Source organism: Alligator mississippiensis, chromosome 1, assembly GCF_030867095.1.
Source record: "Alligator mississippiensis isolate rAllMis1 chromosome 1, rAllMis1, whole genome shotgun sequence".
Taxonomy (NCBI): domain Eukaryota; kingdom Metazoa; phylum Chordata; order Crocodylia; family Alligatoridae; genus Alligator; species Alligator mississippiensis.
The window spans coordinates 393020765-393046456 of record NC_081824.1 but is presented as its reverse complement, the minus strand read 5'-3'; the positions used below and the strand labels follow the sequence as shown (position 1 = coordinate 393046456).

The following is a 25692-nucleotide window of genomic DNA, read 5'->3' as shown; positions in this document are numbered from 1 at the left end:
GAGAGTTAACCCTCACCTGACCTAGTTTCCAGCCTAAGGGCACCTTACTAACTCAAGTTCCCCATTTCCTGGGCAAGTAGTCTAAATATTAAGCCATAATATAATGGTGGGCAGCAGAAATTGCACCTTCTTCAGTTGTATTTGTACAGGGAATGTGCACTCTACATTCAATTCTTTAAAAAAATACTTGTAGGCACCTACACCCAGAAGAGGACTGCAGGATCTGGTTCCTGAGTAACTGAAAGTGCTTGAACTTGGGAGATCAGGCATACCCTTATGCTAAACCTTTTCTATTAGCTAGGTGGAAATGGCTCCCTCCTCATTTTTAATTGGACTTTTGAGGTACATCACTTCAACCTGGTAAGGCACAGGGAAGCTAGGTGACTAACTTTGGGTTTTGGACTCTACTTCAGGTTCCAAAACTCAACAGAAACCCTAGGACAAATGGCACAAACCACTCGTTTGTGTGGCTGACTCTATACCTATTAGAATCAGGAAGAGTGTTGAAATTTGCCTCAATGAAGCTGAATCAGACTTTATTATACATATTGTTCTGTCAAAGCTGTATGTTTTGTTCAGGGAGCATTGTACATGGACCTCTGATTTCTCCTATACTTAATCCTGCACTGTGAAAAACAAATCATTCTGAGACTTTGTATTTAAAGGGCACCTACAGAAAGGTTTTAGAATTTCTCATTCTTCTGAATTATTCCATAGTTTGCTTAATCTCCCTTTTTACATCCAAATCATAGGTTCCCATCCCCAGCATTAATTTAAATGATTTAATATGACTTCAAACTTACAATTTAAAAACCATATTTCTTTCATCATTATGGGGTTTAGCAGTGCTTTTTGGAGCTTATCTGCTTTAGAAGAGACTATCCTTTTATTTTAATTCAATTTTAGACTTAGAAATACATGAAATATAAGAGCATTCTTCTGTTCTTTCATGTGTCTTGATGAGCCCACGGGATATTACACATTTTTCAGTTTGCACCTTATGTGTGATTTATATTTAAGAAAAAAAAATCCTTACAAATAGAACCCTTTAAAAAACAAAAAACATATGATCATTTTTTAGGAAGTTGCTAACTGAAGTCCTCATTTACTGGGAAATCCATTTTAAAATTCATCTTGATAAGCCAACCTCAAAAGTTTGCACTGACTTTGATCTGAATTTGGCTTGTAAAAATACTCATGCCTGTACTGTATGCCCTATAAGGTTCCACCTTTCAAAATGTCTTCAATGTGCATATATAAAACACATGATACTGGCTTATCAAAGCATCTCTTTGTACTACTTTGAGCCACTTCAAGGTACCTAAGCAAGAAGCTGAGAAGTACTTTGGCAAATAGAATATATCACAGCTAGTGATGGGCCACTATATGCCACAGGGCACATCTACACTGTAGCAATGAGCTGTGGTGATGTAGCTCATTGCTACAACAACGTAGCATCAGCGGCACAAACCATGACACCAAAGCTACTGTGTAGTAGCTCATTGCTACTGTGTAGTAGGGTCAGAAATTACCTGTGTGCCATCAGGACTGTGTAGTAATGGTGGTTACTGGTGCTTTAGTAAGTACTAAATGATTGTGCAGTACTGCACAGTCAGGCACACATGTAGATGTGCCCACAGAGTCTTAGAGGGGCCCCAAGACTATTCTGTGCTATATGACTGGGCATAAACCCTTGCCTACCTGGTCTTACATTAAAGTTGCAAAATAAAAAAGCAAAAGTTCACTTTTGCTGCTTCTTTTAGGTATACAGAGAACTGCTTTGGAACAGCTAATGAAGTTGTATTAGTTTTTCTGATGGACTGATTGGGCATGGCTATAAATCAGTGATTATTCCAGTATGCAACATTTTAGATGATATTTCTTTGACTCAGTAATGTAAAAAACTAGAATCATGTGATTAGTACATACAAGAGCCTGGAGAAGCAAAGACTAAAACCAAAGTTTTAAGTTTGTCATTCCCCCTGGGGAATAATTGTGTCAGCTTCTTTGCAGTTATTTATTTTTCCTGGTATAAGTGCTAGTCTATTGCTAGTAGGCCCAGTTCTAATCAAATCTATATTGGAATTCTTGTATTAAAAGGCCAGCTATTGAAAGTTGACTCCAATAACTGGAGAAGTCCACTGCAGCATCAGACCATCTAGCATGACATCATTTAATATAGCAGTGGTGCACTACCTTTTTCCCTTGTGGGCCAGATAGGTAGTGCCTGGTCCAACCATGGATGGTGGTTCTGATCCAATGCCCAGGGCTGGCGAGGCAGCCAACATCTGGCCACATGAAGGAGGGTGGGGGACTGTCTCGTCTGAACCCAGCCCCACAGGGGGGAAGGAGCTTTAGCTCAGCTCTATGGGGAGAAAGGAGGCATGCTTGGTCCCATGTGTGGGGGGAGGAGGCATGGCTTGGCCCCACAGGGGGACAGATGGCAAAGCTTGGTCCCAGGCCAGCTCCTGGGGAAAGGAGATGTGGCCCCCCAACTTGGCGCCATAGGGGAAAAGGGGTCATGGCCAAGATACACAGGGGGAGGGAGGGTGGAAGAAGGCACAGCTTGACCCCACAGGGGGAAGGGGGAACAGCCTGGCTCCCACTGGGAGCATGGGGCTTAGGCTTTGGAAATTTGGCAGGGGGGAGGGTGGCCATATTAAAGACTACCACTCCCCACTACCAAATTTCTAGACCTGAGGGAAGCCCCCCGAGCAAGATGAAATGGCTCCACAGGTCACATTTGGCCCAAGGGCTGGAGGTTGAGCATCCCTGTACTATAGTATCAGTATAAAATTATTTATTTGCTCTTGTATTTGTTAATAAACATGTCTGGTGTTTCTATCTTATTATTTAAGTACTTCATAATATAGTTTTATGCTGGTATAATTCAGTGTTAGTATTTTAGGGGTATCTATTTTCTCTGTTAATTGTTTTAGCTCATAGCACATTTTCTGTCTAAACAACTTCAAATGCATATACGTCTCTGAAAATTCTACTTCTAAGTATGTACATTTTCCACAGGTATCTCCTATTCCCGGTAGCAAGGGGCAAATAAATTGTCCTTCTGAGGAAAGCATTCAGTCAGATGAAGTAGTTGGTAAATGCCTCATTTATAAAACAATCATAGATTTTGACAGTGCTATGAAAATAACTTGAAAGAACCATTGCTGCATTTCAAACTGTGGTAAAATTTTCTAAGGTACGTTGGTGAAAAATGTGGTAAGAGCCAAAACAAAAAAATAAAATGATACCACTAAATTGTTTTTCTTCTACTAACAATCATAATTATTTATCCTTTATTTAGACAAAACCTTAAAATGATACCGGTAAGGCTTTGCCTGAAAAAGAAATAACAATTGCAGGATTTACTCCATGTTTACATGTTTGCAGCATCACATACGGCAGAGTCCAGAGTTCTCCATGCTGCAAGGGCACACTGCCCAAGCGTGCATGGCTCTGTTTTTTGTTTTTGTTTTTTCATGTTTTTATTTGATGCCTGGATATCCAGGAGTAAAAAAAAAAAAAAAAAAAAATGGTAAAAAGCCCCCCAAGCCTCCCCTCAGTGTCTGGATATCCAGGGGTAAACAAACCCCACAAAAACATGGAAAAAAAACCCAAAAAACCTGGGCAGCATGCACTGCTAAAAAGCAGTGCTGGGCTGCTTGGAGCCATGCTGCGGCTGCCAGCCAAGCTCTGCCCAGCAGGATTGCCATGGCTGCAGCTCTGGGAGGCCCCCAGGTCCCCAGGTAAGGCTGCTGGGGCCTGCACAGTGCTTGCCCCAGCATCCCCTACACCATCTGGAGCAACTTGCCACGTGTCAAAGCATGCATGGCACAGGCATTCCCCAGGAACCAGAAGCGGTGGAGCATGGTGTGCTATTTGTCCCTGGAGAACGAAGCACCAATGCACATCTGGACGTGCCTTAGATGTAAGTAAGAAAAATGAATGCTTAAATCAGTCTTTGTATTGTGTCTCAGGATGGGTTGGGGAATGTAAAATACATAGCACATTTTAAAAGTTATAGGAATATATATCTGTTAAAAAAGGGCAAGGAAAGCTGAGTATTATACAACATTTCAGTGATTAAAGCACAAGACTGGAAATCAGGACCCTGTTTTCACACACTTCTTGTGTGATTTTGAGTGAGACCTAAAGGGTTGGAATGTTCAAACCGGTTCAAATTTAAATTTAGGAATAATAACAATAGATAGGTTTTCAAAGAAATCTAGTGAATTGGATGCCAAGCTCTTTTAAAAAAAATTCTACTGTGGGAAGCACATGAAAACCTGACCCTTAATTCCCCTACTCATTGTTTTCTCTTAGGTAAAATGATTGTGTTGATACTTCCTTTTACTCACCCTGTTTCTGTCTTGGATAGTTACTTTCTAAGATGTCTGCATCAAAGCTTTTCTCTAGCTATATCTATTATATGATTTCTAGTGTCCTAATGTGGCTGAATATCTGCTATGGGTTTTACATGCTACAATTACAAAAAAAGAACACATCAAATAAGTAAAATGTTTTGTTTATCAGTAATTGATTGCTGCTGACACTGGAAGATGTGTTTTACTTAGAAGAAACTGGAGTAGCCCAGCTACTTATACTCTGCAACACTTGGATGAATATGTCATTGAGAGTTACATACTTTGAATGTCTTCTTCAAATTACCAATCATTAATGTTAGTAGTAAATAACAATTATTACTATTGATTGATAAAACTCAGTGCTTTGATCCAAGTTAGATAAGGCCCCCAAAACGTAAATGATGATTTGAAGTATGTCAAAACTTTATTGACTTTTGAAGGTCTACTTTTGGACTTATCCTTCCCATGTCTTAACCAAAGCCCTCCTATGTTTCCAATCTTGTTTGTAAGTACAATCCATCCTGAAGCTGGATTATCCTGGCTTCATTGTAGTTCTTGTTCCCCCATCTTTTTTCCCAAAAATATTTTCATCTCTCTAATCACACCATGACAAGATTATGATCATCCTCAGCATTTCTGGGTTATAGATTCTAACCTTACATACCTGAGAACCATTACATTAAAAAAGAAACAAAAAAACCTAAAATCTTTGTTACCTTTCTACAAAATTCACATGAAAGGATGTTTACAATTAAGGGTCAAATCTTCCACTTAGTGGAAAGAGTGAAAGGTGGAACTGTGCTCTAGAAAGAAAGGAATTTCAACTGGCCAAGAAATATCTTGCTGATGAAAGATGGAATGTTAAAGGAAGGAAGAGTTAGCCAAATTAGCAATTGGCTTAGAAAAGGTCAGGTATGCTATGACTATTAAAAAGCATACATTGCAATTTGTAGACCAGATGAGAGCTTGAGTGTTGCACACAATAGCCTCAACAAGCAGATAGTGTTCCTTGGTAATGGGAAGACTGTGGCTATGGCCACTGGCCACATTTTTGCTCTAGGTAGGCATTCTTCCCTACTGCATGCATGAGGGTGCTGGAATGGGAGAGGTGATGCTCCTTTATCTCTATTACTGATTGCAATGTACCTTTAAAAATTATGGGGTTTTACATTTACCTCCTTTAAAATCTCATTTATTTACCTGAATTTAATCCCACTTTAAATATAGGACTGGAGCACAGAGAGAAGCAAGCTTAAGAGGAAAGTTGTTTTAGCTTTTAGGGTGTAAATCAATCCCTGCTTAGCAGCCACTCAAGTATGAGATTCTAAAATGAATATGGTTCGAACTGACCTGCACACCCACTGACCCACAAGAGAGCTCTATGTAGGACATAAGGATTTGCAAGCAAAAGTACAAAGAGCAGCAGGCTGGGGCACTGAATTACTAATGACTCAATGATTCTGCTGAGTTTAAATGCCATAGAGGTTTTGTTATGTACAGAGCTGGCTTTAAGGATGGGCAGTGTGAGCAACTGCCCAGGACACTGTTGTCGGGGGGTGGGGGGCACTATACACACGCACACACATACATGCATTCTGCCCTCATTTCCCTGATACATACCCCCACACCTCCCACACACACCCCACTCCTCCACACGCCCCAGACAAACAGCACTGGTTACAGAGGGGTTAGAAGGATGCTGCTGCAGGGCGCTCTCAAATGTAAGTTCACCCAGGGCACAATTTTCCCTAAGGCCGGCTCTGATTATGTGATAAGTGAGAAGCAAGATGTAGAACATCTTAAGAAGCTTGTAATCAGGCACACAATCAGTTATTTTAGGTGTACATATGAATGTAATATTCTGTTAATTTTCTTAGGTCAACCACTGAATCACTATTAATGACTTAGAGATATTATTAACCTGTGACTTCAGGAGGGTATTTAGCAATGAATGTGTCATAATATACAATGATTAATTCCAAACATTTAGGCCAGCATGAGATTAATCTTTTGAAAATCACAGCCCAAACAGCTATTATTATTGCATTTGATTGCATGGAAAGCCTTTGTATTTCTGTCAGAGCTTTGAGGCACTTCATCATAAAATGAATGAGCAGAATGCTAAAGCTTCTGAAATGTGTTTTGTACCAACTGCATAGCAGCCATGGTCTAGTATCAGGAATAAGTGTTTTCACTGCCTTCATTTGGGTCAGGATTTCAAATAGGAAATTTAGAGCCAGAGAGGAGGTATCAGAAAGGAACCCTATATACAGAACAGATTTTTACCCCCCAAGTAACTTGTCCAGCTGAAGGATTCAGCAAAGTCGATTGCATTATACTGTTGAGGCCTGAGCCACAAGAAAACCCAACAACCACCCCCCCCCCAAAAAAAACCCCCAAAAAATAAAACTACACACACACACTCACAAACACAGCCTCATGTTTCAGGCTTTTAGGAATTGATTATCAGGGATCCTGGTTTTCTCTGATTTAAAAAGATCCCCAATTTTCAGTTAAAAAAAAAGTAACCCCAAATCCACATTTTTCTGTTATTTAAATGAAACATCACTAATATATAGATACAGCAAAAGCTGTGTTAACCGGCATTTTATTAGCCAGAAAACTCTATTAAACAGCATCCAAGGGATGCAGCAAAAGCGAAACTGGAAGTACCACTTCCGGGTTTTGCTGCTGCCACGAGCAGAGTTCTTGTCACTTCTTCAGCCCATGGCCCAGGGCAACCTGCACAGGGCAAAGCTGCCTGTGAGAGGCCCTCTTCCTGTCCCCAGCACACTGACACTGGGGAGTGCACCAAACAGTGCACATTTGATTAACAAAAATATTTGATTAACTGGCACCCCCATTTCCGGGGAATCCTGGATAACAGAGCTTTTACTGTATATAGAAAAGCAGGATCTCTGTTGATTATTAACCAAATGGTCTCATTTTATTTTAATGACCTATTTTTTGGTAATAGTTTATAAAGTAGGCTCTAAATAAATTAATCTTCAATGAGCAGGTTAAAGTGTTTTCCTTAAAAAAAATCATAAGATTGATAACAGAAAAGAAAAATAGGACTTTAATATTTTCAATGTGCATGCTCCACTCCACAGACAGAAAAGAAAATGGAAAACTCAATATATAGAGCTTCAGCCCACTCCTTTAATTTTCTAGACTATGTAATACAGAATGGACTTTCCATAAAGATATTTTCTCTGGCTCTCAAGAAGCATTTATAGCTAGGAATCTCCCAAACTAGAGGAGATGGCCAGATGATTTTGTAGGTAGATCCCAGGGCTGGCCACCATTTTCACAGGCTGAGCATGGTGGGGAGCCCACCATGCCTCTGATTGGCTGAGGGGCCCGGGAGTCCCGCATCTTCCCACAGATTGCCAGATTGCCTGAAACTGCAGCTTAATTACCCTGATTAAGTCCAGGGAAGCCATTTTTAAGCATGGATTGATGGCTTTCCATGGCTTAATCAGGGTAATTAAGCTATGATTTAAGGCCATCCCAAAGTGGGAAGGCTAGAAACAGCTGCATAGCAGTCTTGAGCCAGCTGCAGCAGGCAGTTGGGAAGCAGCAAGCAGTTACACCAGGGTCTGTGGAGCCCCAGCTCAACTTGTTGCTGGCAGCAGGTAAAGCACAGCCCCTGGCCCTTTCCCACCTTCCACCCCAGGGTGCATGTGCACCTGCCAACAGCAAGGAGCCAGGCTGGGACTCTGCAAACCCCAGTGATTCTGCTTGCAGCCTCTCCACATCTGGTCTGGGTTCCATGACCAACATCAGAGGACTGCCTGAGCCTCGGCCAGCTGTGGTAGGCACCCAGGAAGCTGCAAGTGGAGTCCACAGACCCCCAACCCAGCTCCTTGCTGGCAGCAGGTGCATGCATGCAACAACCTGGTGCAGCTGCTTGCAGACCCCCTGTCTCCTGCTCCAAGCAGGCCTGTCCCATCCCCACCCTCTCTGCCCCTCTGCCTTCCTTCTCCTCCTTCTGCCTCATATTATAAGACTGCAGGACTTCCTGCCCTTTTCTCTGCTTGCTGGTAAGTTTCTTTTGGTTTTTTCCCCAGTGTGCCTGTTTTGGTTCAATAAGCCCACCAAAATCACAGAGCCCATCATTTTTCTTGAAGTCTGTCTGATTTAGCATTTTCCACAAAAAAAACATAAAATCATGATTTTGGTAGGTTCCTACTTATAGTTTTATATATATGAGCATTTGTGAAAGGGGCTTGTACAGAAAGATGATTAGAAGAGGCTAACTGTTTATCCCAGGACCTCAAACAGTATATTTTCAGTTTGCCTTACATGTGGTATTGAACCTGGGTATGTCTGTAAACTGGATCTGACTGGAGAGCCTGGTTGCAATGTGGTGGGGCTACTCATGGTGAGGGTAGCCTCTATAAAATACCACAGTGTTGCAACCTCCAGGGTATGGTGAACATAGGGTGCCTCAAAACCCTAGCCCCCACTACCTTGTGGGTATTCCTTGCTTGAAGAAAAGCTAAGGGAAATCACTTTGACCAAAACACACCCTCACTAAGGCATTAGGCAGTCACTAGCAGTTCTTTTCTGTTGCTCTCTGGATAAACTACAACCACTGAGGTACTGAATATTTTGACTTCGTCTGACCTTTGGATTCTGTCTCAGTGGTATAAAAAGGGGGTGGTAGGTCTTGGGCATACTCTTGCCTAGGTGTGCACATCAAGGCTAAGGACAGACATTCAAAAAGCCCAAGCCTGAATTGATTCAATCTTTGCAGGTTAGTCTAACCTGCAGAGATTGAACCAATTTGCAAGTGGAAGACATTAACATTTATTCAGGAAATACAAGCACATGCCTGCAGTGGCTCAGGCTAGAAGCCAGGAGGCGCTAGAGTGAGCCCTCTCTTCCCTTCTACAGTGCTTAGCCTAAGGCTGAAGAGTATTTTGGGATGCTGGCAGACTCTGCTTTAACTTAAACCAGGAAGGGTTCTGGGACAGAAGTTCCATAATCCAGTTTGATCCAAATCAGTTAAGTCTGATACTATATTCAACAAGGTTTATCTTAAATCAGTTTTGGCCATTTTGAAACTGATTTTTGTGCATTGAACTTATGTTCTGCTACAGGTTTAAACTGGTCTCTGATCACTTAAACCAGTTTATGTGTAACTTCTGTCCATAGCCCAAAGGTCTTGACGTGATCGTTGCAGGACTCCATATAAGCAGATTTATCAGGCACCTGAGTAGACCTCTTATGCATTCACAAGACTCAAAGGATTGATGGTTGACTGCTGCATGTCTTAAAGATGGTGCAAGTACTTGGGCTTCTAATTAAGGATATCTTACACTTTCCATTAAAATGAAAAGCAAGCAGGAAAGTTTTCAGTTCCTCAAAACTATGTCAAACTATGGCAAACTTCAATTATTTGGGTGAAATTATAAAACTTCACTTTCTCTTCTTTTACTCCCCTCTTCCCTCAAAAAACCAAACAAAACAGTAATGAATGTTCAACTAATGGGAATGCAATTGCACTGAATATAACCAAGCATACAAAAAAATCAATACTTATCAATACTTAAGTAAACTCCTGGTCAAAAAACAGTGATTTTCTGTATACTCAAAAACATATTTCCAGTAAAAATATAGGGCAGAAAAATGAAAAAAAAATATTTTTGATAATACATCATTATTTCTAATGTGACTGCTTAGGTGGGATGTAGAAGCCACACTAAACTGAATTTACTATAAATCCAGTAAAAAAAATTTAGCCAAATTGATCCCGAGTTATTTTACAAATTATGGAAATGCAAACTCACAGATTTATGGACAATGTGTCTTGGTGAAAAATATAAGTGGAAGATAAAATATAAAAAGCCTAGGATAAATCTACAAAGATAAGGTAGGTACAAACTAGGGTGGAAGATGATAATATTTAAGTATGCAATGCAAGGGAGAGAAAAGTTTCCAAATTTAAGAGATACAAAATGATGAGACTGTATTAAGATACCTATTTTAATTGAGGAAGGATGCCATATTTTAAATCACTGGACTGGCATTCATGAGGTCTAGGGTTAATGCCCTACCATTTAAGTGTCACTACCATTCTTGAAACTACCATTCTACTACTTTATATTCATAGACAAAGTTACATTTCTAGCAGTGGTAACATGTAAAGCATCTAAGCACTTACGCCTCCTCACAGTGAATGAGCTGAAGCCTTGGGGGGCCTTGAAGTAGGCTTCTCGAATGACAGCAAGTCACCTTACCTGACAGGAGGGCCTAATATTATAGGCGTGCCTTGGTTTGTCTAATTTTTGATGCAGCCTTCAAAAGAGACAGGCAGGAGATGAAAATTCATGTGCAAAGAGGTATGTCTGAGAATTCATGCGCGAAGAGGTATTTCATGGCCAGAAATAGGCATTTATATGTCCAGATCATCCAAAGAATCAAAGCTGATATATGTGCCTCCCTAGCTCAACTGGTTTCAACTAGTGTCTTCTTTAGGTTGGGTAGGCAGTATCAGGGATAATTCAGGGACACTGAAGCCAACATCTATTGCATGGGGTTAGACTAGATGACCTTCAATGTTCCCTCCAACCCTATGATTCTGTGAACATTTCCTGTGCATATCATAAGAAACCTGGGGGTAAAGAGTTTACTAGGCAGCAGGTCACCAAGAATTTAGGTATTCTAATGATTGCACTTACATGCCTGTTGCAATACCTTCGAGAATCTCCCCTCAAATGTATTATGTGATGCATAGCAAATGAATCCCAAATCTCAGCTGGCACCTTGAGGAGTGACTGAAATACAAATTGCAACAGTGTATTGCTACATTCCTGTCAAAATAACAGGACAAAAAATAGAGCTAGATGCCAACAGGGAATAGTATCACACTCTTCATGGTTCTTTTATTCTTAAAAAAGAAAAAAAAGAAAGGTAATTTTTTTGAACTTGGAAAGGAGTAAAAAGGTGATTTGAAAAGAAACTTAAAATAGCTCATCTTTTAAAAGTGAAGATTAAAAGAGTTCTCACTTTTCTTTACCTATCTTAGATCAATAACAGTTTGTGATATTTGATATAAACAACAGCAGCAGGTGGAACGATGAGGTTCACTAAAGCACATCTTTGAGGATGGAGGGATCGATAAAGGGCAGAGGTTTTTTTCTTCAGTTCTAGAAGACAGTTCCAGTGTGATTGTGCTGGTTCCTGTGGTGCACTGAAGTCATTACATTTGACACTTATCTCAGGGTACCTCTGTGATGTTCTGTAATTTAAAAGTAAATTGGCAGAGCTTGTTAACAGCTGTGTATTTTCTTTTGACTTTTGCTGCACAATATTACTAATGTCCCATTAAGGAAAAGCGTAATTAGAAGTCACATCTTTTAAATGTGAAATACACAGAGGTAAAGCAAAATTAAGAATTTCCTATATATAGTTCAGATGCCAGGAATAATTTTTAAAGCTATATAACAGGGAACAGCAGGCTTTTATTTGTGGTTGCATCATACAATTATATGGGATAATAAAACTCTCTTTAATCCATGAGCCTCTCATAATGACATCGTTTCACTGAATGTGTATTGCCATCTTCTTTTTCTTATATTGTCTCAATCAGAAAATAATTTGTTCTGCTATGAAACTGAATTACACAAGTAAATTCAATGTGAAAGTTTAGTCTTTTTAAGTGCTAATACTCCAAATATTAAATACTTAACAGGAAATTAATAAATAGCTACTGCTGCCTGGGAGGGAAGTTGATTATAAATTACTGAAAAGATTAAAAAACACTGAATAGGAAAGAGTCAACTTGATTGTTTCAAAACTGGATAAGTTTCAAAAGATTCAAATTTCTGAAAAAGCAACCAGTAAACAGTAAGTTTTGGGAGTTAAGAAAAAAATGCATTAATAAAGACCAGGGACAGGTAAAGATGGGTTTTAGTTATGTTGGTCTACAGGCAAAAAAATATGCAGAACTTTTGGCAGAGGTGATATTTTTATTAGACCAACTGAATAGTAGCAATTTTTTTTATTTTTTTATATTTTTTTTTGGATAAAGACTATGGCTCCCGAACTGATATTCCCAAGTGGAATTTCAGGAGGCAGGTCTGACTGAATAACAACTTTTTCAAATACGGTGAGGCTAATTCTTCCTTTTCCATCAGTTCCCTGTACACCACTGACTGAAAGTCTCCTTTATGGACTAGCAAAAGCAAAAAAGTTCAAGTAGCTAACTCCCAAAATTTTAAATTTTACTTTGGATCTGAGAAGTCCCAAGGTGTTAAAAGAGAAACATGCACATTAGGGCTGTGTGAAGCTTCAGGTACTGATTTAATTCGGAGGAGATTTGGCCCAATTCGGCAGCTGAATCTCTGAATCCAAATCAAATCAGCAGACCAATAAAAAGGTCCAAATCAATTTAAAGCTCTCTGAATCAATTCATAAAAGATTCAGAGAGCTTCAGAGATTTGGGCAGTCCCCGCTTGCCACAGCAGGGAGCTGGACCTGGAATCTGTGCTGGTAAGCAGTGGCCGGGGAAGGAGGGACTGGAGAAGGGAGGAGGACCCCCACCATGCCACATCCCCTGCTTGCTCCCCCAGCCCCCTGAGTATGCTCTGACTCCCACCCATTCTTCTACTGCCCCCGCCCCCCCACATGGCTGCCCCGCGTGGACCCAGCTCCCAGCTCTTTAAAAAAAAAAAAAAAAAAAAAAGCTCCTACTCACTGACTGCTGCCAGGCAGAGGGGCAATCCTCACTGCACTCCAGTGCCCACGGGCTGCATGGGGGGCTCTGTCACGAGCCCCACCTCCCATGGCTGCCCTGCCCATCCCCAGCTCCCAGTTCTTTAAAAATATTTTTAAAAAAGTCCCCACTCACCAACTGCCACAGTAGCCATCAGGGCCTCTAGAGGCTTGTGGCAGAGCCCCCAATGCAGCACAGGGCAGTGGGGATCATCCCCCACCTGGCAGGAACTGGTGAGTTCAGGGGTTTTTTGTTTGTTTTTTTTTAAAGCTGACACTGGGGCCAGGAGGGGCAGCCAAGGCAGGGCTAAGAGAGTGGGTGAGGGGTCAAGGGACTCATGGAAGAGGTCCCAAGAAGCATCAAGCAGTGGGGGGGAGCAGGGATTGCCCCCCAACCTAGCAGCAGCTGGTGAATGGAGACTTTTTTTTTTTAAGAGCCAGGAGCTGGTGCCAAGCAGGGGATGGGGGTTTGTGACAGAACCCCCCCCCCATGCAGCACGGGGCAGTGGGGGGCAGTGGTGATCACCCACTGGCTAGGCAGGAACCAATTGGTTTAGGGATTTTTTTTGGTTTTTGTTTTTTGTTTTTTGTTTTTTTTTTTAAGAGCAGGGAGCTTGGGCTGGGTGGGAAAGCCATTGATGGGGCTGGGAGAGTGGACGGGGGATGGGGCCTGTCTGATCAGGAGATTCAGCCCATTCGGCAGCGTCCAAATCTCTGAATCAGATTCAGCTGAATTGGTCCAGGACAGTAATTCAAATCACCAAATCAAATCACTGTCTCCCAAATTGGCTGAATCCGAAGTGAATACTAGCCACTTTGCTAGAAACACTCCCACCCCATTCCTCATCCCCCACCACCCATTTCTCTTGCTACAGTCCTCAGATCATCAAATGCTTCCACTATGAAAATATAGCCCTCCACTGTATGAATGATGCCTTCCGACAGTGTGTTGTTAGCCAATGTTATGATCAAAGATCCTGGTTTTCTCTGCATATATAAATTAGTGCAAGAACTGGAAATTAGATAAGGAACTGGTTGAAAGGGAGATGATGATAGATTGTGTTTCTGGAGAAACTATCAGATAGAAGAAGCTTACCTATTGAGCTCTATAAGAATCAGTCCAGAAAAAAAAATTTTTTTCAGTGCTTACTTTGAGAAAGAAGAAAAGGGATCCTGGTTTTCTCTAATTAAAAAAAACCCCCCAAACCCAATTTTTGGATAAAAAAGGAACCCCAAATCCACACTTTTTCATGAATAAAATGAAACATCACTATTCAGAACTGGGCTCTTCCCTGTTCACACACCATTACTGTGTATACATATAGTGATGTTTCATTTTAATCACAAAAAAAATGTGGATTTGGGATTCCTTTTTTATCCAAAAATTTGGGATTTTTTTTTAAATCAGAGAGAACCAGGATTGGCTATGATTACCCTTTTCTTCTTTCTCAAAGTAACCAGTAAAAACATTTTTTTTTTCTAGACTGATTCATATAGAACTCAACAGGTAACCTTCCTCTATCTGATAGAGGAATCTACACAATCTATCATAATCTCCCCTCCAACCAGTTCCTTACCTAATTTCCTTTTCTTGCACTAATCACCATTCTCTCTAAGGATAAATACAGACAGTCAAAAAACCCAAAACTGAATCGATTCACTCTTTGCAGGTTAGTCTGAGCTGTGTAGATTGAACTGATAAGCTAGTAAACAGACATTCACTTTGATTCTGGAAATGCAGCTGCATGCCTGCAGTGGCCTAAGCCAGAAACCAGGGGGCACTAGAGCATGCTCAGCTGGAGCAGACAGCTTGGGCCAATGCTAACCTGCCCACTTTCCAAAGGGGTTTTGCAGGGGAAGTGCAAAACATCCTGGGATACTGGGGCACTGTGAGTTCACTTGAATCAGGAGTGGATTTGGGATAGAAGTTCAATAAACTAATTTAACCTAAGTCAGCTAAGTCTGACAGTACATCCATCCAGGTTTATCTTAAACCAGTTTTTGCCATTTTGAAAGCAGTTTATGTGCACTGAACTTCTGTTGTGTTACAGATTTGAACTGGTTTCCAATCACTTATACCAGTTTGTGTGTAATTTCTGTCCCTAGCTCAATTGAACTAATAATTTTCAATGCCAAACATGTTATAGAAGTTAATCTTTATTAGATTTACTTCATATCCTATAACTAGAAAATCAGTTATATCATCAAAGAAAGCAGCAAAGAGAGCATGTTTGTCTCTTCCCATTGAATCTATTTGTTTTGGCTTTATGTCACAGCTTTTGGCCAAGAAAATGCCTGGGCACCAGACTCAGAAGCAGCAATAGGTCTGCTATACAATTAGTAAACAACATATAGCAGCCTCTGTTCTACAGTATTAAACAAGCTCTTCCAGAACCATTCATGTAGATGAAATCAAGTTTTGACTAAATAAATCAAGAAATGAAGCTGACTAAACAAAAAGTATGCTCCAGTAACCAAGGTTTTTATTTTGTCTTGTTTTGTGTTTTGTTGAGTGTTTTGTTTGTTTGCTTTTTGCTGTTCTATCATTTTTAGTAATTTTCTTTATTAATTTTAACTATGGAAGATAAATCATTTTCACACAGCAGTATGATATGCAAGCTGAAAATATTCCTTCTAAGTATTTGAAATGTTTTCTGATACATTATGGTAATACTTCTGGGTTCTATTTTTAAATGAGATTTGATAAAATGTTATAATTTTCTGAACATCTATCTTTCCAGCTGCATTTCTTGTATGGCATGAATTTCAAAGAAACTGCCTGGCATATGGCAAGTGATTTAGTATATACCATATGAGCGATAGTGAAACAAGGCAGTAGTTACAAAATTATTGTCCGTACCTTAACACAAAAAGGTTCAAGTCCATTGAGATGTAATGAGAAGTTACTTATGGATAAACCTGTTGCGAGTTGAAAGAGCTTTCATTCTTTACTTCTGTCATACACTCAAAGGAAAACACAATTTCCTTTCCATTTTACTTTTAAAATGTACATTTCTTCTGCTTAAAATGCCTATCTGAGGATAATAAAGGAAGCATCTGATGGATGTGTGAATGACTGTTGGAATAATTTTCATCATTAATTTTCAGCATTTTAGGCCAGACAGAAGAGATAAACTTCCCAGTTAAATGGTTCTTTTTTGATGTGCTTCTTTCTCCGTGTCAGTTTGTATGAGCCTCCTAAAGCAATTTAGATGACCTTCAAGGAGAACTATTTCTAACTATTCTGTTTTAAGGCCAGGGCTACCCTGCTATGTTTTATTTATTCGCTTATTGTAATGAAATGGGGAAGGAAGGAAGCACAGGTGTTAAGGAGCTACTACAGTTTATCTACACTTCAGTGTTAAAGCGAGTTTCTTATTTCCTACTCAGAGTATCCATTTCTCACAATCTTCTGGTAATTTATTATTTTGACCTTTACATATATGTGCTCTAGTTTTAGAGGCAAAGTTTAGAAGAGACCACTTGTGTAACACAGCTACATAGCAATTATACTTCATTGGGAAGCAAGTTTCATCTTTACTTGTTCCTTTCCAGAAAGTCTATTAAATGAGTTTGTTGAAAAGTGCAGAACATTTGTAAAGGGTCCAATATGCAAATGATGTTCTGTCACCATGGAAGTCAATGGGGATTTTGCTTCAGTAAGGCTATTTTTTTACCTTTTTTTGAGTTTTAACTGATGTTATGGCAACATGTCCTTATGTTTGAAAATGTTATTATTGGTACATTATTACATATGCAAATAATCATACTGATATGCAAATACACATCTTGTTCAGCAGTGCATAAGAAACGTATACAATTTATATTCATAGCCATATGCATTTTTTTTTAGGTTTTTTACCTTTATGGAGAGGGTCATTTTAGTAGGTCTTGTCTTTGCTGGTTGGCTGCTTGTACTCATAAAAATTTTAAATTACATTCTTTTAAAGTAATAGTGCAATTAAAGCAGATATGTCCACTTGATCTATTCTAGACAATTTCAATGGCATTGTGCCTTGGTGTAAGAAAGCAACATTGATTAAGCTACTATTTTAGGGAGAATTTGACAACATAAAATCAGCTCCTGTTATAATGGATGAGAATTATTATTTGAGGATATAGTATCAAAATTAAATGAGACTGTATTCATGGGGAATATTTCTAATAAGACCTGTCTTTCCTTATTCAATATTATTCCTTTTCAAGAGTAGACACGTAGGTTGACAAGATTGTGGAGAAGAGAAAAACACTTTTAATTTCTAAGCCTTTAATTATTTCAAGTTCGTGATTTGAAAACAGGAGGTGGAGGGGAGAAGATGATAATTACCAAGCATTCTGGCACTGTCAAGAAGAGACATGGTTTACCCAGAGAAGAAAATAATAACAAGACTTTATGTTGCACTTTAAAATTTCCAAAATATGCTTTGGATCACTGAGGCACTTTTTGATCTCAGTGACATCAGTATATAGACACTAGCTAATTGAACTTCACAGCTCCTCTGGGAGAGAATTTGATAAGTATTATTATCCCATTTACAGAAGGTAGAAATGAGCCAGAAAAGTGAAGTGACTTGCCTAAGGACACAGTTTATGATTACATAGTCAGCTAATCATCCTCATATACACTAAACTGCATTGCCCTGGTGGCTAATTAACATGGTAGTGGCTTAATTGACTCAATAAGAACGTAAGGCCTGCCATTTACTGGGTCAAACCATAGGTCTATCTTGCCTAGTATCCTGTGTTACACAGTGGCAGGAGGTGGATGCTAAAAGGGAAAGTGAACAGGGTATGACCAAAGTTTTTCCCCTGTTCCTCTCCCGCTTCCAGCTTCCAGCATTCAAGGTCTAAGAAGTTTTGACTCATGCTCAAAAGCTGATGATGCATCTTTGTTTCCAAGAACTTGCCCAATGCATTTTTACACCTGGCTAAACTGTCAGCTTCCACAACATCTTGTGGTAATGAGCTTCATGCTTTAAATACATTCTATGGGGGTGGAAAAACCTTTATTTTGTTAATTTCAACCTTACTACCTACTAGATTCAATCAATGACCCCTATCTCTTGTACTGTATGAGATAGTAAACTTTCCCTTTGCAAATTGGTATTTTGTAAACCCTTATTACATCCTTCTTCAAGTGCTTCTTTTCTAAATCACTCAGCAATAATAATCAGATTGCCAGAAGAGATGTTCAAACAGAGGCTTACTGTTTGAACATCTCTTCTCTACTGTTTCCAACATAAGCAGTAGCCTAGCTGTGGCCATGCAATGATCTTGAGGACACTGCTCTGGAGCATGGTGAGGTTATTGTGTAAATGTGAACATATCAAGTTCATGACGGAGAGAAAATCTGAACTAAGGTTATCCTCACTCTGGAATATGTATGCTTCCATTTCATGTTATCTAAAGCCCTATCCACATGTTACACTCATAGCATGACTAACCAGTTAATCACACCTTAAACTGTGACTCAGCTACACATCCAAACAATTAATGGCATGATAAAACAAGCAATACACTACGAAGTTACTTCACAAACAATATGGAATAAGTTTGTAGCTTGTTTTTCCCACACCCTTAAGTGAATGTGTACTTGAGTGCTGTCCTGTGTCTGGGAGCCCCATCAACTGAGGGACTCCCAGCCACAGGGTGCACCACTCACCTCCAGCCCCACAGGTAACAAGGCTTGCAGTGGTGGCAATATTCCTAATCCCGACACTATGAGCTTCCACAAGCTGCAAGGTTCACAGCAGAGAGAATAATGCCATTGCTGCAAGCATAGGCAATGCATAGGAGGGGCATGGGGGGGCACATACCCCCCTGAGATTGGCTGCCACCAAAGCCACCGCAGGCTTCTTTCAGTGGTTGCCGCCCCCCCTTCCCCTCGCTGCTGATGCAGGCACTGGTGGCTGTGGGCAGCCCCCGCTTGCTGCTTGCTGCCACCGCCAGTGCAGATGACAGCTGTGGGTGGTCCCCACTAGCTGCCTGCTGCTCGCCACCCCCCCGCTTGCTGCCAACACTGCCCCAGCCACCTGCGGGTGGTCCATGCTCAGCCCTCCCTCACTACCAATGCCACTGTGATCACCTGTGTGCAGTCTCTGCTTGCTGCTGCCATGCCCCCACTGCTGACACTGCTGCTGCAGCCTGCGGGTGGTGGCCATGCCCGCCCAGCCTCCGGAGGCACACATCATTCATAGCTGCAAGCCTCACCAGGTGCAGGGCTCCCAGTGGGGGGTAACAGGGAGAACACTGCTACCACTGCAAACCCCATCAGCTGTAGGGCTCACAGTTGGGGCAGCGGGAATAATAATGAAACTAATGCTGCATCATAAGGCATCTCTACATGCATATGCAGAGAGGCCTTAGAATACAGTGTTGTTACTCAGGGTTTAAACCAGCAAAACTGGCATTATTTAACTAAGGCCTATACAACCCTACATATACAGGTAGGGTTGTATATGTGCACATGCATACATGTCATTATTTACTTCTTCTATATTATACAATTCTGCATCATTTTAAGAGACTTTCCCCATGGAAAAGTTTAAAGTAATACTCTCACGTTCCTGGGAAAGAGAACGTTTAGCTGAAGAAAAGACCACAAATCAGAATAAAAACCTCAAAATTCCCTGCAAACCTGTCCCATCTCATAATGACAATGCCCCCAAAGCAACTTTGGGCTTCTTTCTCCTATGATTGGACAAATGTAAGCACTAGTAACTGGTGTTCTTATTTGTAAAAGTGAACTTAGAATTTCTCATTAGATGCCATTTATGAAGAGCTTGAGTTTGTGAATCCAGAAATACAACTGAGTTGCTGCATCTTTCCCCATAAAATAAGGGTGCATAAAGAACTTCTGGCAAAAGAGAGAGATGGAGTCTCTCTGCTAAAAAATGTAGTCAGGAGATTTTCAGAAGAATAAAGTTCTGCTATTCCATAAGTTTGTGCCTTTATTAATCAAATAGAAAATAGTTCCTCAGTGTTTTAGCCTGAGATGGAGGTGGGGAGGAAATTTTCCATATGATGACATAGTGCATGAAGAAAGGAAGTAATTACAGTTACTGATTTATTTCTGGGAGATAGGATAATTCTCTTATCCTTGTGTTATTCAAGCCCCATTTAGAAACAAATGTAAGTGGGAGGTTATTTTATTTAAGTGTGAGTCAGTACAATTATATTTTGATTCAGGGATACAACCGAATAGTATAACATTACCTGTTTGTACTGCAAGTTTTAAACAAGTCTAGGTTCTTTTTTGGCCTCAAATGTGAAAAGAAACACACAATATAAATTTGATATAATAATAGCAATTAATGTAACTTCATTATTATCCATTTTGTCTACTGTCAAGAAGCTGTGGAAAAGGACAAGAGACCAGGCAAATTTTCTCCTTTATTAATCTTTTTTTTTTTTTTTTTCATTCTTCTTTGTAAAACTGCTTCACTGTTCCACCTGATAAGCCTATATCCTGCAGTGGAAAAAATATGTTGGTCTCTAAATTTATCTCATATTCTTTCCTTTGTAAAACAGAATGAGGGAAGGGGGTTGGCAAATCAAGCTCTTACCCAAAGGAATGTCTCTCCTCCTTCCTTGCCATTCAACTTTTTATCCACAATCCTTTTTCACTAGCTTTGGGGGTCTCTCCTACTAAAAAAATCCTTTTTAATGTTTTTCCTACCTTAGTTGTAGTGGATGTTCTGTTTCCTCCACAAACTTTCCTTTTCCAGCTTCTTGGTTATGCTGTTCTCACTCATTTTTTTTCAAAGCAACTTGAGGGATTTCCTCTACCAATGTCAACAACAAATCTTGTTCAAAGTTATGTTCCAGAGCTTGTTTTCCATCATGCTTAATCTAGTCAACACTTTCACCATAACTGATTTCCCTCTATACGTTGTAATGCTATTCTCCTTCAGTATCAGAGATTTTCTATTCAGCTTTTTCTCTTTCCTTCTTCCTTTCCAAACACAAATTCAATCTCTTTCAGAAGTTTCCTTTCCTCTCTTTCCCCAACACTGCACGATTTTCTCTAGAACATCCTTATCCCTTTTTCCTCCTATTTAATCCTATTCCTGAGTAATCTTATCCATGCTTAATTTTTTTTTTTAACTTTAAGCCAGCAAATTTGTAAGTGATCAGTTGTATTTCAATTTTCTTGGGACACCAGCTGATTTTCAGAGGGCACATTTTTAACAGATACTGAAAATGCAGGTCCTATTTCCATCTCTGAAAATGCCAGGTCTGCTGCCAAGTGCACCCCCCCCCCCACACCTCCACAGCTCAGCAATCAGCCACGCGGGTCCCTAGGTGCCCCCCAATACCCAGGAGGCACCAGCCGCTGAGCCAGGGAGACAGTGTGCTTCCTGGAAGACCCTGAAGTGGACCAGAAGTGCTTCTGGTCCACTTCCAGGTCTGTGGCTGAGCGTGCTGGGGAGTCCCCCATGCTCCTGTGGGATGTTTCATCTACCCCAGTATCTCAGCATTCATGAGCTGCCTGATATTTACAGGTATGTAGAAAAAACATTTAAAGCTGTGTCTATGTCTGAATCAATGAATTTTTCTGAATCTCTCTGAATCAATTCAGAGGGTTCCGATTTGATTCAGAGAGATTAAAGGGCCTCCTGATTCGATTTGGATTTGGAGATTTGGCCACCAAATTGGGCCAAATCTTCTCCAAATCGAATCAGGGCCCAAAGCTTCACACAGCCCTATTAACAACTATTCAAGGCCAGCTGACCCTCACCCTGGCTTTGGGGCTGTTTTTAAGGAACTCGTCCTGCACTTGAGCCTTGCTGCACAAACTACTTGTGTCTAGTCCTAGAGCAGCTCCTGTCCTGCTAATGTCTTCGGCTGCTCAGGGTCCTGACCTTAGTTTGTCTTGTTCCTGGATTTTAGCTTGGATTTCCCTATGGATCTGTTTTTTCTGATTCCTGACCTTGATTTGGCTCTGTTTGTGGACCTCACCCTGTGTCCCTCAGATTTTGCAACTAGGCCTCTGATTCCCAAATCCTGACCCTGACTTGGCCTTAGCTTCCTGAATCTTGGCTCTGACCATGGCCCCACCCTATAATCTCCAGTCCCACTTCTAGCTCTGGCCACTAGATCAGGCATCCTGGTGGACCATTAAAACATCTGGCAACCAATAGCACAAAGATAATGACTATCCACTTCCCCATCTCATAACTCTTTATTTCACTTTATCTCTGGGATATCCAGCTCACAGTACATGGACTACATGCAATATATGAGGGTCAAGTATATGGCCCTTAGGCCCCAGCACCTGTCTCACTCACTGCCACACGGCAGGGACATCTGCATGCACATATTAATACACATGAATAAACTCCAGAGCTTATTGCTCCAGAGTTTATTGCTCCTGGGTGTGCCACCTGCATGTATGTCCAAGACAACAGCTCATTGAGCCAGGTCAGACCAGCCATACCTGGCAGGGACTGGGGATCAGCCTGGGGGGTCAGCTTGCCAGCCCAGAGCTGCTCCCCCTGGCTCAATGTGCTATGGAGGGACTGGTTGTGGCATAACAGTACTTCACTTTGGGGCTAGCCAGCAGGCAGCCCCCACAATGAAGTACCCTTGTGCCCCACCCAGCCAGGGCAGCATCTACACATGCACTGATGCAGAGTAAAAAACTTCATTTTCACAAGTATTTACAAAACCCTTCTGCTATGGAGTTAATTAATTTACTTCAGCCTAACAGGGGAGAAGGTGTAGATATGTGATGTTTACTGTGCAGCTGAGTAGTCTACTGCTCAATAAACATCTCATGTAGATGCACCCAGAAAGTTAGAGCCTTGGGGTCTGCAAGCCTTTTGAATGGCAGGAGGGCCATGTGTCTGCATGGTGGGGGGTAGGCAAACCACAATGTGCTGCCACAGCCTGCACAGTGGGGAAGATCCCACCAGTTGTTCCTGCAGCGTGCATTCTGTGTGCCATGTGGCCCAACACCACATGTGGCTCCCATCCATGACAAAGTAGGACAGCCATGTTTATTTCATCAGAAATCCAGCACTTTAAGAATGCAAAGGCTACACTGAATCCTCCACAATGAATATTCCACCATAATGAAATATGGCTACCAAAATGCCTCAAATACACACAATGAAATGTATAAATTTGCTTTAAAAATGTCAAAAAGGTCATCTTAATACTGTTCTTGCTTGTTTATTACTAAAACAAAGTAGAAAAAACCCTGCCTTTTTCCTTGGTCTTTCAAATATTTAAGTATTTACTAAATTGGTTGGATAAAATGTTCTTCAGCTAAGAATATTTTTCCATTATTCACTATAGTGTATGTATTTACTATGTGTGTATTTAATATCCTACTATTGGTAATTCAAAGAACATTTTTTGTTTTGTGTCTGAAGGTCTGAAACTTTCTAAACAAGTGAATTATTAGCAACTAACCATAAATAACATACAATAGCATTCACTCAGCTCTTAATTACCATATAGTTGTATAATCAAGAAAGACACAAACATTCAAAAGGAAGAGATACTCAGAATGAGAGAACTTAATTTTGTCCTTGAATCACATGTTTAGTTTAGCTCTGACTGGCCAGAGGCGGGTTTCCATTTATTTCGTCTTCTGGAAATGCTGCCTTCAGACAACAAAGGCCAGATGTTTTAAGTTTTTATTACAGTAACATACAGAATACCTAAACAGCAAGCCCCATTGTCAGAGGTCCCCTCTGCATGTTACAGTTACTATGTAATTAACTGGTTAATTGTTCAATTAACTGAGAACAGCTACATGTGCAAAGTATTTTTCAAGCCATAAAAAGGTCCAACAAGCTATAAAGTTAGACCTTGAAAATGTGTACTAATTTTATAGCTGGTTGACATCCAGCTTTAATTTCCACATGTAACAGGGTCGGTCTCTCTGGCTGGTAGCCCCATTACCTGAATGGGCTCCCAGCTGCCAGGGTGCACCATGCACATCTGGGACTGGGAGTCCTGCAGCTGAGGGGAGTATCAGCCCCAGCAGCTGTGGAGTCTGGGTCACAGTACTATGGGGTGTTGCCAGGACCCAGTGTCTGCAGCTGCAGGACAGCCCCACACACTGCTGAAGCTGGGAGATGCCAGTGGAGTGCCACCATAGCTGGGAGATCAGTCTCCCCCTGCAATGGCAATAAGATGCAATGGGATCTAATGCACAATCCTACAATCATATCTCCTTTCATGCATGTATGGCATGGCAGATTTCATTGCACCTTTACCTGCACATGTAGAGGGGCCCAGAGAGGCAACTCTAGGATTTGGGTAATTACAGTCTGCAGAAGAGAAATGACACATACAGTATTTAGGTTTCCCTCGCATTATGCTGTACACGAGTTCCTGAAAAATGGCACATAACTCAAATTAACATTCCTCAAAAGGGAACCCACTTTGCAATGTAACAAACAGGGATACATTCCAAGACCTCACCTGTACTGACCCCCTGACTCATTTCTACCACTTTTACAAGACAATTTTGGTGCTCACCAATAATAGACAGTACACACAAGCACAGGGTGGTGTGGACGTTACTGTAATGGGGATGGCAACTACAGAACATGTTTTGAAGACATTGAGCAAGAAGCACAGATCCACACAGAAGACTATGTTTGGGTGTGCGTCACTCACACAATTCACTGCACAAAGCAGCAGACTGTGTGCTTCCACCATGCTGATCGCATAAGAACGAATTTACCTCCCATACAATGAAATTTTTTATATAAAAAGGTTCATTGAATAAAAGTGAATTTGCACATACAGAACCCACATAAAGAGAGGGAAACCTATAGATCAGATGAGGAGACTGACATCATATCCAGAACAACACTTTGAAAATATCCGCACAGATCTCATCAAATTGTCTTGTACACATCGGGATCTCAACTCTGCGTACCAGGTCCTTAAACATCAATACTGAACTTATTGCTTAAAGTAAAATGGAGAGAATACATTTTGATTTGTTATCTATCATCATTATAACATACAGAAAAGACTGTACATTCACCTTAAATAACATGCTATATTATGGTATATGATTTCTCAACCATATTATTAATCTAATTGAAAAATATAGGAGGACTTAACAATATAAGATGACCCTACTCACTTGCCATTTAATGCTGCCACTCCGACAGTGCTTCTGGCAATTGACATACTTGCCACAAATGTCCACTGTTGACTTTGTGGGTCCCACCTCTCAACTGTGTTCAAATAGCTCCAACCATCATGGCCCCCCACTGCATAAATGGGTCCTTCAAGTACTGTTACACCTAAAATGGGGGGGGAAAAGTGAGAGAAGATAAGACTGTTTTCCTCCTGCCATTGTAATTTGTAATTAATATCTTTTCATAACAAACCTAAAAAATAAATGTTCATATGCAGAAATGACAATTTTAAAACTGTTTCAAGCTTCAGTTAATAAAGAATTAAAGAATATGAATATAATTAATGCCCATTACTATAGCATTATAGAGAATGCATCTTTTCAAACAAACCTGATTTCATTCTTTTGAGAGGATTAAAATCCAGCTGATAACAGGACCTGAATAGATGCAATATACTTAGACTGTTGTAAAAGGTTTGACATGACATT

General features: G+C 40.6%; 1 protein-coding gene across 1 annotated transcript in view; it reads right to left on the bottom strand.

Moving 5' to 3' along the window:
- KLHL1 (kelch like family member 1) overlaps positions 1-25692 on the bottom strand; it is a 556958-nt gene that overhangs the window by 53174 nt on the left and 478092 nt on the right. Inside the window, exon 8 of the mRNA XM_019488567.2 lies at positions 25207-25369. Within this exon, the coding sequence (XP_019344112.1) occupies positions 25207-25369 (163 nt within the window). The remainder of the gene's footprint in view (positions 1-25206; positions 25370-25692) is intronic.